This window comes from Salvia splendens, chromosome 8, assembly GCF_004379255.2.
Source record: "Salvia splendens isolate huo1 chromosome 8, SspV2, whole genome shotgun sequence".
Lineage (NCBI taxonomy): Eukaryota > Viridiplantae > Streptophyta > Magnoliopsida > Lamiales > Lamiaceae > Salvia > Salvia splendens.
This window is the reverse complement of record NC_056039.1, coordinates 34,195,541-34,209,553: the sequence shown is the minus strand read 5'-3', so window position 1 is coordinate 34,209,553 and position 14,013 is coordinate 34,195,541. Positions and strand designations below refer to the sequence as shown.

At 35.7% G+C, this 14,013-nt stretch overlaps 1 protein-coding gene across 2 annotated transcripts; it reads right to left on the bottom strand.

Annotated features, from left to right (window-relative positions):
* Positions 1-116: 116 nt before the first annotated feature.
* On the bottom strand, positions 117-10,192 carry LOC121744014 (histone acetyltransferase HAC1-like). Of its 2 annotated transcripts, XM_042137448.1 has the most exons (18): positions 9,992-10,192; positions 8,749-9,080; positions 7,948-8,059; positions 7,420-7,705; positions 6,805-7,323; positions 6,452-6,663; positions 4,880-6,379; positions 3,976-4,272; positions 3,619-3,897; positions 3,289-3,417; positions 2,623-2,823; positions 2,390-2,532; positions 2,010-2,322; positions 1,753-1,892; positions 1,404-1,482; positions 943-1,329; positions 637-854; positions 117-545 (listed from the first exon to the last, which is right to left on the bottom strand). In XM_042137448.1, the coding sequence occupies exons 2-18, from the start codon at positions 8,937-8,939 to the stop codon at positions 434-436; spliced, it is 5,118 nt and encodes a 1,705-aa protein (XP_041993382.1). In that variant the 5' UTR covers positions 8,940-9,080; positions 9,992-10,192; the 3' UTR covers positions 117-433. The 2 variants fall into 2 exon arrangements, with proteins under 2 accessions (XP_041993382.1, XP_041993381.1); XM_042137447.1 differs by having other exon boundaries at positions 4,880-6,663.
* Positions 10,193-14,013: the final 3,821 nt, after the last annotated feature.

The following is a 14,013-nucleotide window of genomic DNA, read 5'->3' as shown; positions in this document are numbered from 1 at the left end:
CCTAATTTACTTAAGTGGTAAGCTAAGAAGTACTCCTCCCAACACAAGGAACAAATAAGTAGTACGAGGTTTGTTACAAATGTACTGCTTCGTCAAATTTTGTAGTAGTAAAGATAGGAAAAATGCGCTTCTCCATTAAAACTAAGCAAGTAAAAGTTATGATACACTCAGCCATCGAATGATGACAGGGGAGAAATACTATGTAAACAAAATACAAAGAATCAAGACTGATTTCTGTACCCTTTTTTCCCATCTAAATTATACTAGAAGCTAGTTCATATGACGACGTATGAATGAAAAATATCGTTGAGGGGTGAACGAACCTGAACTCCTGTGGGTTTCATTTGCAGCAGAGACACAAAAAAACAGATATTTAGTTTCGCAATAACCAAGGAATTTTCTGGCTCGCTATTGATATATACAGCTTGGGTGATCAAGAACTGCCTGCGACCTCTGCTGCACGTTGCCTCATCATTTCTATTACAGCAGCCCTTCGTCGCGAATCTGCTTGGTGCTGCAGCCTTCTCAGGTGTTCCCTCAAGTCCCTGCATTGAGCATGAGGGGATTCATATACGTGTGTTTATGATGACAAGAGAGAGGAGTACTTGGTTGATATGAGGAGTTTTGTGAACAAACCTGCAACGTGGTACATTGCAGTCAGATTCTTTGCATGCTCGGGCGTGAAGCTGGAGAAGCTGCCACATTTTTGTACACATATGGCAGCCTCCTGCCGCACGCCTTTTGCACAGGATGCCATGGCGGAAAAGTCCCTTGACCTTGCGACAGTTTGGATACTGGCAAAGGGTTGACCGGCACTGAGAAGCGTGCACCAGGAGATCGAGCATTTTCCTCACCTGCAAAACAAGTCAAAGAAATCCATGTCACGAGCCGGGCACTAGAATACAACATCGGTGGGTGGTGGATTGTATGTGATAAATATACCTGTGAGAGTCGTAATTGCTTGGCTTCTTTGTTTTGTGCATTGGGGTCAATGGACTGATTTTTAGTTAATTTATGAGGATGATCCTTTCCTCCATCCTTCTGATAGCAAGCGTTGCATATATCATATTCGGGGCATGTCTCACAGCGCCAACCTTGCCCACTCTCAATATCAAGGTTGCATTTTGTGCATGTTATGACAAAAGCAGGTGCAGTCGGATTGTGCAGATGATACAAGACCATCATAGAAGAATGCTTAGCTCGGCGAAGAGTATCATATTGATAATAGTTTCCTTGACAAAGACTGAGAAATGCTTGCCTTGTGTCAAAAAACTCACTTTCAAGATTCTCATTATCTTTAGTATCATCGGGGACTTCAGCAATGTCAACCTGCAGATTCTTAAATTTCTTAGTCCAAATGCTAAGCTCAAATTCATTTAATCATTTTGATCCTACAGACGTACAGGATAAAGTGCATGCACATCCTTGTAGTTTACAGGATGCCTCTCCCTATCATCACGTTTCCGCTCAGCATCATAGCACCTATAAGAGTAGAAAAGAGGGGATTAGTACACTGCTCTACAGATATAACATGCATCATGATGGAATTCCAGGATGCAACGGACAAAAATTTGGAGAACTCTCAAATTTGCCAAGAAATGTTGGTATGTCAACAATGATTATGTAGCTAGCGCAAGTATCTAATTGGTGAGGCCTATCTCAAGGATATTAAAGAGTAAATACCACAGCTTGGAAATGAAATCAACAAGAAGATTTATGATAACTGAGGCAGGAAGTGAATAGAATCCTTACTTATCACAAAGATGAAACTTTTTGCACTGCTTGCAGACCCACCGTTTTCCAGAAAACATTAGGATGCAGCAATGAGAACATGAATGCTGTAAGTGAACCATGATGAAATCCTCCTTACATGTAGTTATGGAGTCACCAAGCTAGGGAAACAAAGAAGTTTTTTTTGGTAACACTAAAAGAAAATAGAAGCAGTAATTACTTAGTCTTGTAAGTACGAAAAGGAAACAATCAAAGTAAAATTATGAGAAAGATCTTACCTTATGCATTAACATCAGATCCTTTAATGCATTGCTAGAAAGATCAGTTTGTCCAGATGCCCTTAAAGCTCTTTTTGTAATGCTCTTTTTCAAAGTTCCCTTCTTAGAATGTTTTCTCCCATCTTCTTCTTGTTGAAATTGATAGATGAAGTCCTCCGCAGCACCAGGCCAATAATCTCCTTCAAAGTATGGCAACCGAGATGCAGTTACCTTTGCTTTACATTCACCAGTTGAAACAAAGAAATGTTCATACATATTAGTAAGCTCCACGACGATGTTTTCCCTTGTGGCTTTTCGTAGCATGGCCAAGTACCTGAAAGAGAGAACGGTGAAACACTGCTGTGCATTAGCGCTCACATTTAGAAAGTAATGGTACCTACCACTCTCGAAGTTTATCAGATTTGGGCGTCTTTTGAATTTCTGGGTGACAATACAAAATGTAGTCCTCACCCTTCAGCGGAGGGCATGCCCAGATGTAGCAGCTTGTAAAACCACACATTTTGCAGTAGTCCAGATATCCAATCTGAATTAGATATATATAAAAATTACTAAGAATATAATTGTAACATTCTTTTGTAAACTGTAAGGGAAATAGAATAGTATGATAACATACCAAAATTTCATGGTACACAAATGTCCTTAGAGCCTCTCCTGAGACTGTTTTGACTTCTGGTCTAAAATACTTAACAGAGTCCAGGTAAGAGATGTAGACTCTTCGATTGTTTGGCTGCTGGCATTCAGATCCAAATTCTTGAACATACATGCCAAACAAGCATACTTCAACACCCTCAATTCTCTGAAATAACAGTACCGCCTGTAGCATATAAAATACAGTTACAGCAAATTGATGGAGCAGCAAATTCGTAATAGCAATTGAAACACCTTGCTTAACTTGGCTTCCAGTATTTGCAAACAAAAAAGGCACTAATTTAAGTAAGGACGCATATCAAGAAACAAATCTCCACTTACATCTCAATCTGCTCTCCCCACCCATAAAAAAGGAAAAAATAGCAACAACCAGATTTCACCTCTATAAGTTCCAAGTCTTTCACATAATGGCAAAAAAAATCATTGAATATTTCCAAACTCATTATAAGGTTAACATATAGAACATCTTCATATCCATTTGTATCATTGAATGGCTTAATGCAATTCTTAGTGTTCAATATCAATTGACTTCTAAAAGCACAGAGATTAGAGTAGATTCGTACTGACAATATTTTGATAGAGCTTATATAGAAAAAATTTAAAAGCAGTAATATCGAGTAGTATGGATGACCTTAGATTTATAAGGATACTCTGTTGGATAGTTTTCCTCTTGAAAAATCTCCAGGAAGCGAGGCTTGACATCCAACTTTTTGTCCACTGATGATACCACTCTTACAACAAGTTCTTCTGCTCCTGGGACCTGGACAGTTTAGCAAAAGTTCACAGATTTACTTTAAATATTCCAGGGGCTTTAATCGTGACATAGACAGTGACCATTAAACAAAAAGCTAATAAATGCATAAACGACTTCGCAATATAAACCACATTCTTGATAATATATTTGTGTGTGTGTGTGAGCAAACAAAACATCCCACGCTGCACAAAAGTAAAAGCTAATCACCTCATCATAACTTTTGCCTTGATGCCTAGATCTGTCCAGCCTCTCTTGCTTCAATTTTACAATTAAACGCTGCTCCAAGTGATCACTTAGATGTGATCTAGGCAAATCTTTTGCACCAAGAACAGCACTCTGTGGCAATGGTGCACGTTCTCCCATTTCAACTTCTGCCATATAACAATTTGGACAAGTATACTCCGCTTCTCCACCATTATTCCTTCTACCATTAAACAATGCGCAGATTTGATGCTGCCAAGCTTCACACTTGTCACATTGAACCCACTGCAAGAAACAAATACTTAGTGTAATCGAACACCATGTATCAAAATAGAACAACAACGAAAGTAGAAAAGGCATTACCCATTCTTCAGTTTCCTCGTCATTTTTCTTTTTCTCCATCCTTCCCTTTGGAATAGTCGTGCCATCTACTGCAATAGTGTCTCCATGAGAAATGGTATAGCAGTGATTGCAGAAGCAATGACGGGTTTCCCCAGACCCGAAGGAGTAATACATTCCATTTCTTTTAATACGAATACTACAGAGAGTACAATACACAGGAGGAGGTTCAAAGCTAAGCCTCTCAACTGCACAGAGCTGACAAGAATTTTCACTCATTGAATGCTCCATTGCCTGATTTCTTTCTGCCTTTGCTTTGCTCTGTGGATCAAAAAGAGTAATTACAAATTTCATAGAGGAAGGTGAATGACACATTTGTAGAGCATATATGATATATGATGCTTCATTAGGAGGAAGGTGAAGGCATAACTGAGTGAGATCTAATCCAGCAAAATGACAAGTTTTTGTCCCATCCCTCTTCCAAATACAAAAACATGGGATATGAAGCAAAGAAATATCTAAGAAGAAAAAAATAATAATAAAAAAGGATGGCCTCATAAATCAACTTTAATATTGAAGAATGAATTTAAGGATCCTCATCTAGAATAGCTATCAAAAAGGCGAGCAAACTGATAAAGTTGCCTCCAGCTGTTTAAGGTATCTATGCAAGCTTGCCAAGGGCAAGAAATCATCAAAGTCTCAGAGCAAGAACGGGTCATTGAAGTAATCTTAGTCTATATCAAATACAACAAACTAAAGCAAAAGAACACAAATGATTTCCTAACTGTGTGATTAGATAACTGAAAGCAAATTTAAATATTACAACAGTGATGAAATTTCATAAGATTCTTCAAATTTCTAAAAGTAACACTAGCAAGCCTTCAAAAGGAATACAGTAAGCATCATTGAGAAAATGAACAAGACTGACCTGTCCTACCCACTGCCGGAGACCCATAATATGTTGGCGGACCATTTCAGGGGTAAATAATTCTATCATTGATACTCCCTTTATTTTTGGCTTCCCGGACTTGGATGAACCCTCAGGAGGTAATGAAGTGTTTTCCAGCTTAGCTTGCGCTGTATCCTTTTCTGTCTTAATGAGCTGCTGAGCACCACATCCAACAGAATCACTAAGTGTGGCACCATCACCTTTCAGAGTTTCTATGTAGGAATCATCCACGTTACCCTTTGTTATCTCAATATTGGGACATTCCTGTGCAACGTTTACGGGGGCTTTCACTGCTACTTTCAGATCACTAATTTCAGGTTTTACTGGAATATGGTAATCGTGATCCTTTTCACTATGCTGTACATTATGGATATGACCATCACTTATAGCAGATGCCAACGCCACAGAGCATACACTGCTAGGGACAAGAGACTGCAGGCTTTGCTCGACTTTCACGCGTTTAATAGGAGGTTGTACATCTTCAGGAGTTTCAGCCATCACTGGGTCCATCTTTGGAGTAGACCTTCCCAAAGTTCCAGCAATATCATGGGCATTTGAAGATTCATTGACTACCGTAGGCAACCCAGACTTCAAATTAGAACGAGCAAATGTCTTGAAGTGGGTCTGCATAAAATTCTTAACAGGAATACATACAGGGCAATTTGAATCCTGACAGCGCCTATGATGATTGACTAAATCCCATGTAACACGGCAACGAGGGTATGAACAAGAGAAATTGTTGCAACTTCCAATATGCTTCAACAGCTTCTGAGCAGTTAAGCAGTTAGGCTCGGGGCATTTACCTTCTAGGAAATGACATCGACGAGCATGCCGCAAAAACAGCAACCACCTCTGTTGGTTCTTGAACTGTTTTTCGCGAATAATGCTATAGGTTCGAGATGCTGGGTCACTTGTGTTCACTGGTTCTGTTGATCTAGAATTTCCAGAGTAGTCAATAACAGATTCTTCTGAGGATAAATTATTTAGTTGAGCTCCATCTTGCCTCATTAGTCTCTGATATTTTTCATTTTGAATAGTCTGATCAATTGGGAGTCTTCCTGATGCGTCCACATCTGGAGGCTTAGAATACCGCTGACTGCCCAAAGCTACATCTGGTTGAACACCACCACAAGGACTAGTACAATCACTAGTGTTACACACAAATTGCTGCGGGTGCAAGGATGGGGCATTATGCGGCACAGATGAATGAGAAAAAGGCTTAGCAGCTCCTGGATGGTCGTCTACAGAATTTGACTGGAACTGATTCTGCAAATCAGAATGGAAGGAGTGGGTGGCTTTTGACTGTAGACCTTCATTATGATGCTCTGTTCCAATCTCCTGCTTTACCTCAAATATTATACTGGGCGACAGATGGGATTGACCGAAAGAATCATTTCTCATCAAATACTGGTTCGGCATTTGGCTTTTTTGTTGCAATTGATTCTGAGATGGTTTTCGCTCCTGAAGCTGCTGGGATGGCTGTTGAAACAGCTGCTGTTGGTGAGGTTGCACAAGATTTTCTTTCACTGAGTACTGAGATTGAAAATTCACCTTTTGTGATTGATCTCTTGAGTGGGGATCCACAGTTGCCTGTTGAGAAGAACATACATTTGACTGGTTATTGGTCATCAAATGAGAATCTGTCGTGTGCATTGATTGCATGGATATGGAATTCAAGCTCGGGTTGCTGATCGTGGACCCAACAGTTGTTGCAGGAATGTACATGTTTCCGGACCCAGTAGCACCAATTCCGTAGGCATCACCTGTCAAACAGAATAGTGTCAAAAGGAATACATACTAGAAGTTTCAGGGGAATCCTCAACTAACTCTCATTACATTAAGGATATCGGAAAACACGTAAGACACATAAGCATGGCTATAGTGGTGTAGATCGAATAAAATACCTTGTGTTACTAGTCTTTGTTGATGCTGGTCAAGATGCTGAGACAAGGGCTTGGTGGAATTTAAATGTATAGTTCCAGATAAATGTCCCTCAGTGGTTCCTGGACTATTCATGACAGGTGTATTCTTTCCCATCATTCCAAACCCTCCACTTAGGGGCCCATGAGTTATTCCAAAGTTTTTCTGCTGCAACATAGAACTGCCTCCACTAACCATTTGCCCACCAATATTGTGTAGAACACGAGAATTCTGACCACCAACATGCTGTTTTTGCAAAGTAGGCTGTGATGCAGTTGTAGAGTCAACATCAGAACATGCTCCAACGTCTGATGGCTCAATTTTCAATGACTTGTTATTGCTAGTGTTAGCAATCATATCATTAGAATTGGAGTTATTAATTCCAGTAGTTGAGATCATTTGACTTGTCATTCTTTGCACAGCCATGGACACCATCATGTTATTTCCCCCAGGATTGACCAAGAAAGCATTAGGTGACTGCTGATACCCACCAGCCAAAGCTCCTGCAGAAAACTATTCCTTTAGTTGAGTGAAAAGACAACCAGATGTGCTATGTTGATGAAATAGCTAATAAATATCTGATGAACTAAATGAGCTACCATGCACAATTCCAGAAGACCCATTTTGAGTTGGAAAAAAGCTTCCCGGATAGACGGTGGATGATGCAATTGTGTTGGAACTACTATTCCCAAAAGAATTATCCACTAATGAAGTTCCAACGAAGCTTGAGTTCCCAGTTTGTTGAAACCCGGGTGTGGGTATCATTGTACCAACGGAAGGGGAAGAATTGGCATGTGACAATTGCTGATTGTGATTACTTGTAGGGAAGCGCTTAATCAGAATATGCAAACGCCTTTCCAAAGTTTCCAGGTTTAGGTACTCCTCCTGACATAGATGACATAATAAGAAATATAAACGCAGAGGACATATGAAAACTAACCAATCACATAAGTAGTTATGCTAACAATTTTCCAACACACATACAAATACATATTTAAGGTTCTTGAAAATTTATGCGTATATAACTTCAATGTCAACATGAAAATTCATATACAATGTTATGCACAAAAAGATTAGCTACACAAGGAGGATGATTGCATGATGAAGTGGAATAAAAAGTAACACACCATTGTCGTGGCATTTCTGAATAAACCATCTTCTAGACGTTTCACTATATCAACCATTCTCCTGTTGGGAACCTCAGGAGATTGCTGTCGCCGCTGCATTAGAAAGTTCCAGCTGCAGAACAAAGAGACTAAACCTTTAGCATCATTAATCAAGCAAGCAATTCTTATAGCATTTTTTCAGAACTTAGAAGTAACTTTCACCTATTCCTACACAATAACCAGAAACCCAAAAAATAGCACAAGTAGAAATGATCCAACAGTCCAACCAGAATAGCAGATAAGCAAAAGCATGTCATTTCATTGATGTGACGTGATGCCAAAAATTTTAGAGCTGATGGATGTAACAATGCTATCAACCAACCCAATTGATCATTTTAAACGTAAAATATAAGCAGAAAATTAAAATGGGCCAGAAATTATAGAGACAGATAAAGCAACAATTATCTGCTGCCTAGCAAAGCTTCCTAAATAACTTTCAAGAACGATGACTTTTACTGGATCCACATATCACTATCAGGAATCAAAAGTCATTGAATGATTCAATTTGAATCTAATCATCAAATCAAGAAATAGAACAGCTCTATATTCGTAGTCCATGTAAGAATCAAATGTCTGACAACTAAGCAATACTATGCAAAACACACTTCAACTTGTTGATGCTTGATGGTCCTCCAAGCACTCAGTTGCATGTATTTTCAAGAAACCAAATACAAGTAAACATATCATAAGAATTACAAAGGATGTAAACGAACATATATATCCACGGAAATTTGCTATTTACTTGATGAACAATATCCTTACATTTTTTCTTGCATGTATTTGCGTCTTTTAATAGTTTCTGGATCCATATTGGGGACATTTCGATGAACATTAGAATTCTGCATTTGGCTGACCATAGGGTTCCCATTTTGCTGTGGTAGCCCAGGCAACATAGTACCAGCTTGGTTGGGTATCTGGCCTGAGATCTGCCCTGTATGTGTCTGTAAATTCATCTTTATCTTAGACCAATAAATATGTCCTTTGTAGCATGAAGTTCTATCCCCAACTAGAGCCAAAGACCACAACAAGGGAGTCAAAACAAAGTTTAATCTAGTAATGTTCAAACCACACAATTCCAAGCCAGACACGAATACCTGTAAATCAAATCCCAATAGTGTGAGAAAAATGGATGAGTAAGAGAAGCGAGTGGATGAAGATTTAGAAAATACTTAAAAGAACAACATGTAAGCTTGAAGGCATTAACAATCAAGCATAGATCATCATATAAAAATTCAAAAGCACAGCTAAACTGATAGTTAAATTGTTTGCTAAGAAGTCTCATTTATTTTCTTATTGAATACTAATATATATGCATAAATTCATAAACTAACTCTTCACCACCTGTATAGAAGAGATACACAGTAAAAACAGTGAAAGGAGCAGTCAGAGCTGCAAGATCACTTCTGTGAAGATGACAACCCAAAACAACAAGGGGCTCATGAGAGAGAAAGGATACCCAAAATTTCCAAAAAGCAAGCTCTTTGAGAAAACTAAGGTCATCGATAACCCAAATCATGCACAAAAAACCCATTTTATAGTACTATGCATTTTCCAGAAGAATGATTACAAGCACAAACACATACAGAGTACAAAGACGCATACAATGAACAGAATGAAACAAACAGCATTGGGTTTAATTTCTTAGTTAATCTAAGCAGAATCACAAAAGGTTCGAGTTCTTTCATTCAGAATTCCAGTTCCCACACCAGACAAGCTAAAGCAAGTTTACAGCATTAAATTTCTCAGAAGTGATCGCGTGCATAAAACGCATTCAGATTGCAATCGTCGCAAATATATAGGCTATTATCAGCTTCATACAACTGATAAAGTCAAAATTGGCTGAAAATCAATAATATTCGAAATTGCTAGGGCTTCACCAAATTGGGGGAAATCAAATTAGTTCATAAATTCTGAGCAAACCAACGCTGAATTTTCAATTGGGGCTAATATTGATTGCAGCGAGAAATCAAATCAAACAACAAAACAAGAAGATGAACACACTAACAGGGCAATCCAGAATGCGCGCATAAATAGAAAGCGTCACGCAAGGATCTTGAACGAATAGATAAATACGCAAAGCTGTAGAATGCCAAAGGAGCCGGCTACGTCGGCGCTGGAGCTTAATCGGCGGTGGGGCCAAGATTACGGCGGCGAATGGTGATTTAGAGAAAATTTGGGGCTAATTTAGAATTTGTGTATTTTTGTTAATTTTCCTTTTCCATGACAGTAGAATGGGCTGTATTTAATTTTTTTTTTATTCCTCATTTGTGAATTTCAAAATTAAATTACTACTGATATTATTTCTTTATCCGAATCAAAATAAAGCTAAATATTTTGTTTCAGCATACCATAATTTGGTGTCTTTGTTATTTTGTATTTCCTCTATATCAAATATCAATGTAGTTGAATCTCGATAGTTGAATTATTTCATTTTTTTGGTAAAAACTTTATCATCTCTCCTACTTTACTCTTTGTTCATTTCTTTTACTTTATTTTCTCTTTTATTTTATTCTCTCCATTTTAACTTTTAACATATCAATTTCTTATTCTCGTGCCAAAAAAAATATTCTAATTATCTTGGAACGGAGGGAGTATATTATAGATATAATAAAGAGTGAACTACCTCAAAGTCCCTAACTTTTCAATTTGTGACACTGCAGGTCCCTAACAAAAAAATAGCGTTAGATGACCCGAATGTTAAATATAATCACGAATCATATTTTTTCGAACCAAAATACCCTTAGGCCCTAAAAGGGCATTTTTGTCACTTCATTATATTGTTGACATGTGATTTCTGCCACATTTTTGTCAGCAACTTCTTATGTAATTTTCTAATAAATTCTAGTACTTCATACTAAATTAAAACTTTGTCATTATTTACACTTTCTAATTTTTTTATAATATACATATTTATCATTATCTGCATTAATTAATATGAAAATAATAAAATGAGACTCTTTCTTCCTTATAAAACTCACTTTTAGGTATTTTTCGATGTTTTCTATTTCCACTAATTTTTATTTATTTTTTACCTTGATTTATCGATCGATTTTATTTATTATGATAGTATCCCAATTTTGCAGTATTAATTTATAAATTTACATTGTCTTAATTTCAGATACTATTATTAATAAAAAAATCTACAAGGATTAAATAGCTAATGTCACATGTTTGAATATTTTCAAAATATTACTCATGTTTCAATTTTATCATGAATGACAAGAAACTATGCAAATTTATATATAAAGATTGAATATTCATATGATGTCAAAAATTTCAGTTTAAGCTAAATTATAATTCTTAATAAAATATTAATAAATATAAAATCGTCTTAAAGTTAGGCTTACATTAACAAATTAGATCGATGATATATAATGAAAAAATATTTTTAATGTCAGTGTTTCAAAAAAATAATACTGTATCATTTAATAAAATATGAAATATTTTTTATTCTGTGTATTATTGATTCAGATTTTATTTCATAAATAACTTCACTTTTCCATATTTTGGTTGTTTCTCAGTGAATTTCCTATATGATATACCTAGTATATTGTTACCACTAACTAGAAATAGAGGAATATAAGAAGTTTTTTTTTGTGTACAAATATTGACAAAACTTTAATCACGTATGAAGTATCATAACTTATTAGGATATCACATAAGAAGTTGCTGACATAAATGTGACAGAATTCATAGTCAGCGAATTTAGGGATTGCCAAAAATGCACTTCAAGCCATTTGGGCATTTTCGTCCGAAAAGTGGCTAAAAAACATGATTCGTGATTATGTTTAACGTTAGGGTCATCTGACGATATTTTTTTTTGTTAGGGACCTACAGTGTCACAGACCAAAAAATTAGGGACTTTTGATGTAGTTCACTCTATACTAAAATAGAAATAATAATAATTTTTATTGTAAAATAAATATTAGTATTGAATAGTATATCTTCAAATAAAAACTAGTACTTCTTTTATCATCATAAAGTGAAGGATTTTCTTTTTTATATATAAATTTTATGCAATATTATTTTGTTTGATGAGAATAAACAAAATTATGTATAAATGATGATACTTTCATTTAAAAGTATGAAGAAAAATCATTTTAAATTAAACAGATCAGGAGTATATCTTTTCTTTATTTTGTGCATGTTTCTATTGCCCAATGCAGTATGAAAATTTCTTTAATGATAAAAATATCATAATAATATCCGTCTAAGTCATTCAAAAATTCAAAAATCAATGTATTGATATTTCAGATTAATATTATATGTTGATATTATAATATTTTTAGGCACAATATACTTTATGGCAATTGTTTCACTTAATTTACTAAAATCGTACTGATTGATGTTATAGACTCATATGATCAAATACAAATTTTAAATATTGTACAAACTTCAAACTATGATCTGGACAGTTAGAAAATGTCAAAAGATGACAAAATTAATAGAAACAAAAAATATTAACACAATGTCAACGGTTGATGTTGTGTTAACATTTTTTGTTGCTATTATTTTGTCATCTGTTGACATTTTCAAACGGTACAGATCATAGTTTGGAGTTTATACAATATTTAGAGTTTGCATTTTATCATTACCATATATATATATACTCTCAGATATAGTTTGATAGGAAAGATAAATAAATAAATGAGTAAATGTCAATTTTGGTCCTAAACATATGACCAAAATATGAATATGGTCCAAAACATTCACTTTTTGAAAACATGTCTATAACAAATGAAATCATTGTCATAGTGGTCCTTTTTTTATGGTTCCGTAAAAAACTAACGGTCATGCCACTGTGCAATTAGCATTGACCATTAGTTTTTTGACGGAACCGTAAAAAAAATGACTACTTCGGTGACATTTTTATTTTTTATGGATATGTTTTTTAAAAAGGGTTAACTTCCCGTCCTCTGTGTTGTACACCCGGTTCAAGCCAATTTTACATGTAGTGCAGTTTGTGAAGTACATTTATAGTTTTCTGTACAATGGTGAATTTCCACAAATTAAAGATAGTATTTCATTGTATTCATTCACTATAAAAGTATTTCAATTTTTATTTGTTTACTACTAGTACTATTTTTTATATTTTAAGCATACTCGAAAATGGTTCTTCATTCCTTTTCGAGGTGACTCGAATCTCCAGCTTACTTGTTAAAGGAGAAACGTGTTAGTAATAGAATATTGATTCATAATTGGTAGTTTATTGGTAATTGATAAATATATTGATAATATTATAATTTTTTGATAAAAGCCAACAGCCGAAGCCTTTTTGAAAAGGTGATCCATTATGTGAGCAGAGTCGAGCAGGTACAATCCATACAATTAAAACAATGCTCACAGCCTTTTTGTTTACAATTTTGTGTTACATCTCATTAGAAATTGTACTAGCCTAAACATCCCTCGAGGGTGGCGGGCTAACCCTTAGGGGACCGCTGGTGTAGTTGTTTACCGGTTGGGGTGGTGACGTTTGACGAGGGATAATATCGGGCATCATTGCTTCATAACTAAGGATTTCGCCCTCCGCCGGATTTGCAAGAATTTGACATACAAAAATCATCATCAACAACAACTTCACCACCTTTGTCGCCATTTTTTGTTTTATTTTTGGTACATCGTTTCTGTTGTTTTTAATATATATTTCTTGCGAATCCCCCTTCAACTTCCTAAGATGATTCTCTTAATAGATTCAGTTAGTTGTAAAAAAATATTGTCCCCTCTTTGTATTTGTGGTTCTTCTTATGCTTATGTGGGGATAAGAATTTTAGAGGGGATTTTAGTTATTTAAGATTTTATTTTGTAAAAGGAATTACGGTGGTATGATCCATTGATTAGTTAGTTATATTTTAAAATCTTTGGGAAATTCTCTCATATTACTAAAGATAACCAACTTGCACAAAAATAGAAAGTTTTCAATTTATAACCACATAAACTTTCAACTAACTAAACTAACTTCACCTAAAATATCCTATATATAAATTCCACATCTTCTCAAAATTATCCAATTCATTCCCATTTCTTGCT

Excerpts from the sequence above, each read along its gene's own strand:
- LOC121744014 (XM_042137447.1), bottom strand. The coding sequence starts at position 8,939 with ATGAATTTACAGACACATACAGGGCAGATCTCAGGCCAGATACCCAAC. Across the intron at positions 8,060-8,748 it reads AAATACATGCAAGAAAAAAT|CTGGAACTTTCTAATGCAGC; the intron begins GTAAGGATATTG and ends TTTGTTCTGCAG. Across the intron at positions 3,898-3,975 it reads ACGAGGAAACTGAAGAATGG|TGGGTTCAATGTGACAAGTG; the intron begins GTAATGCCTTTT and ends TGTTTCTTGCAG.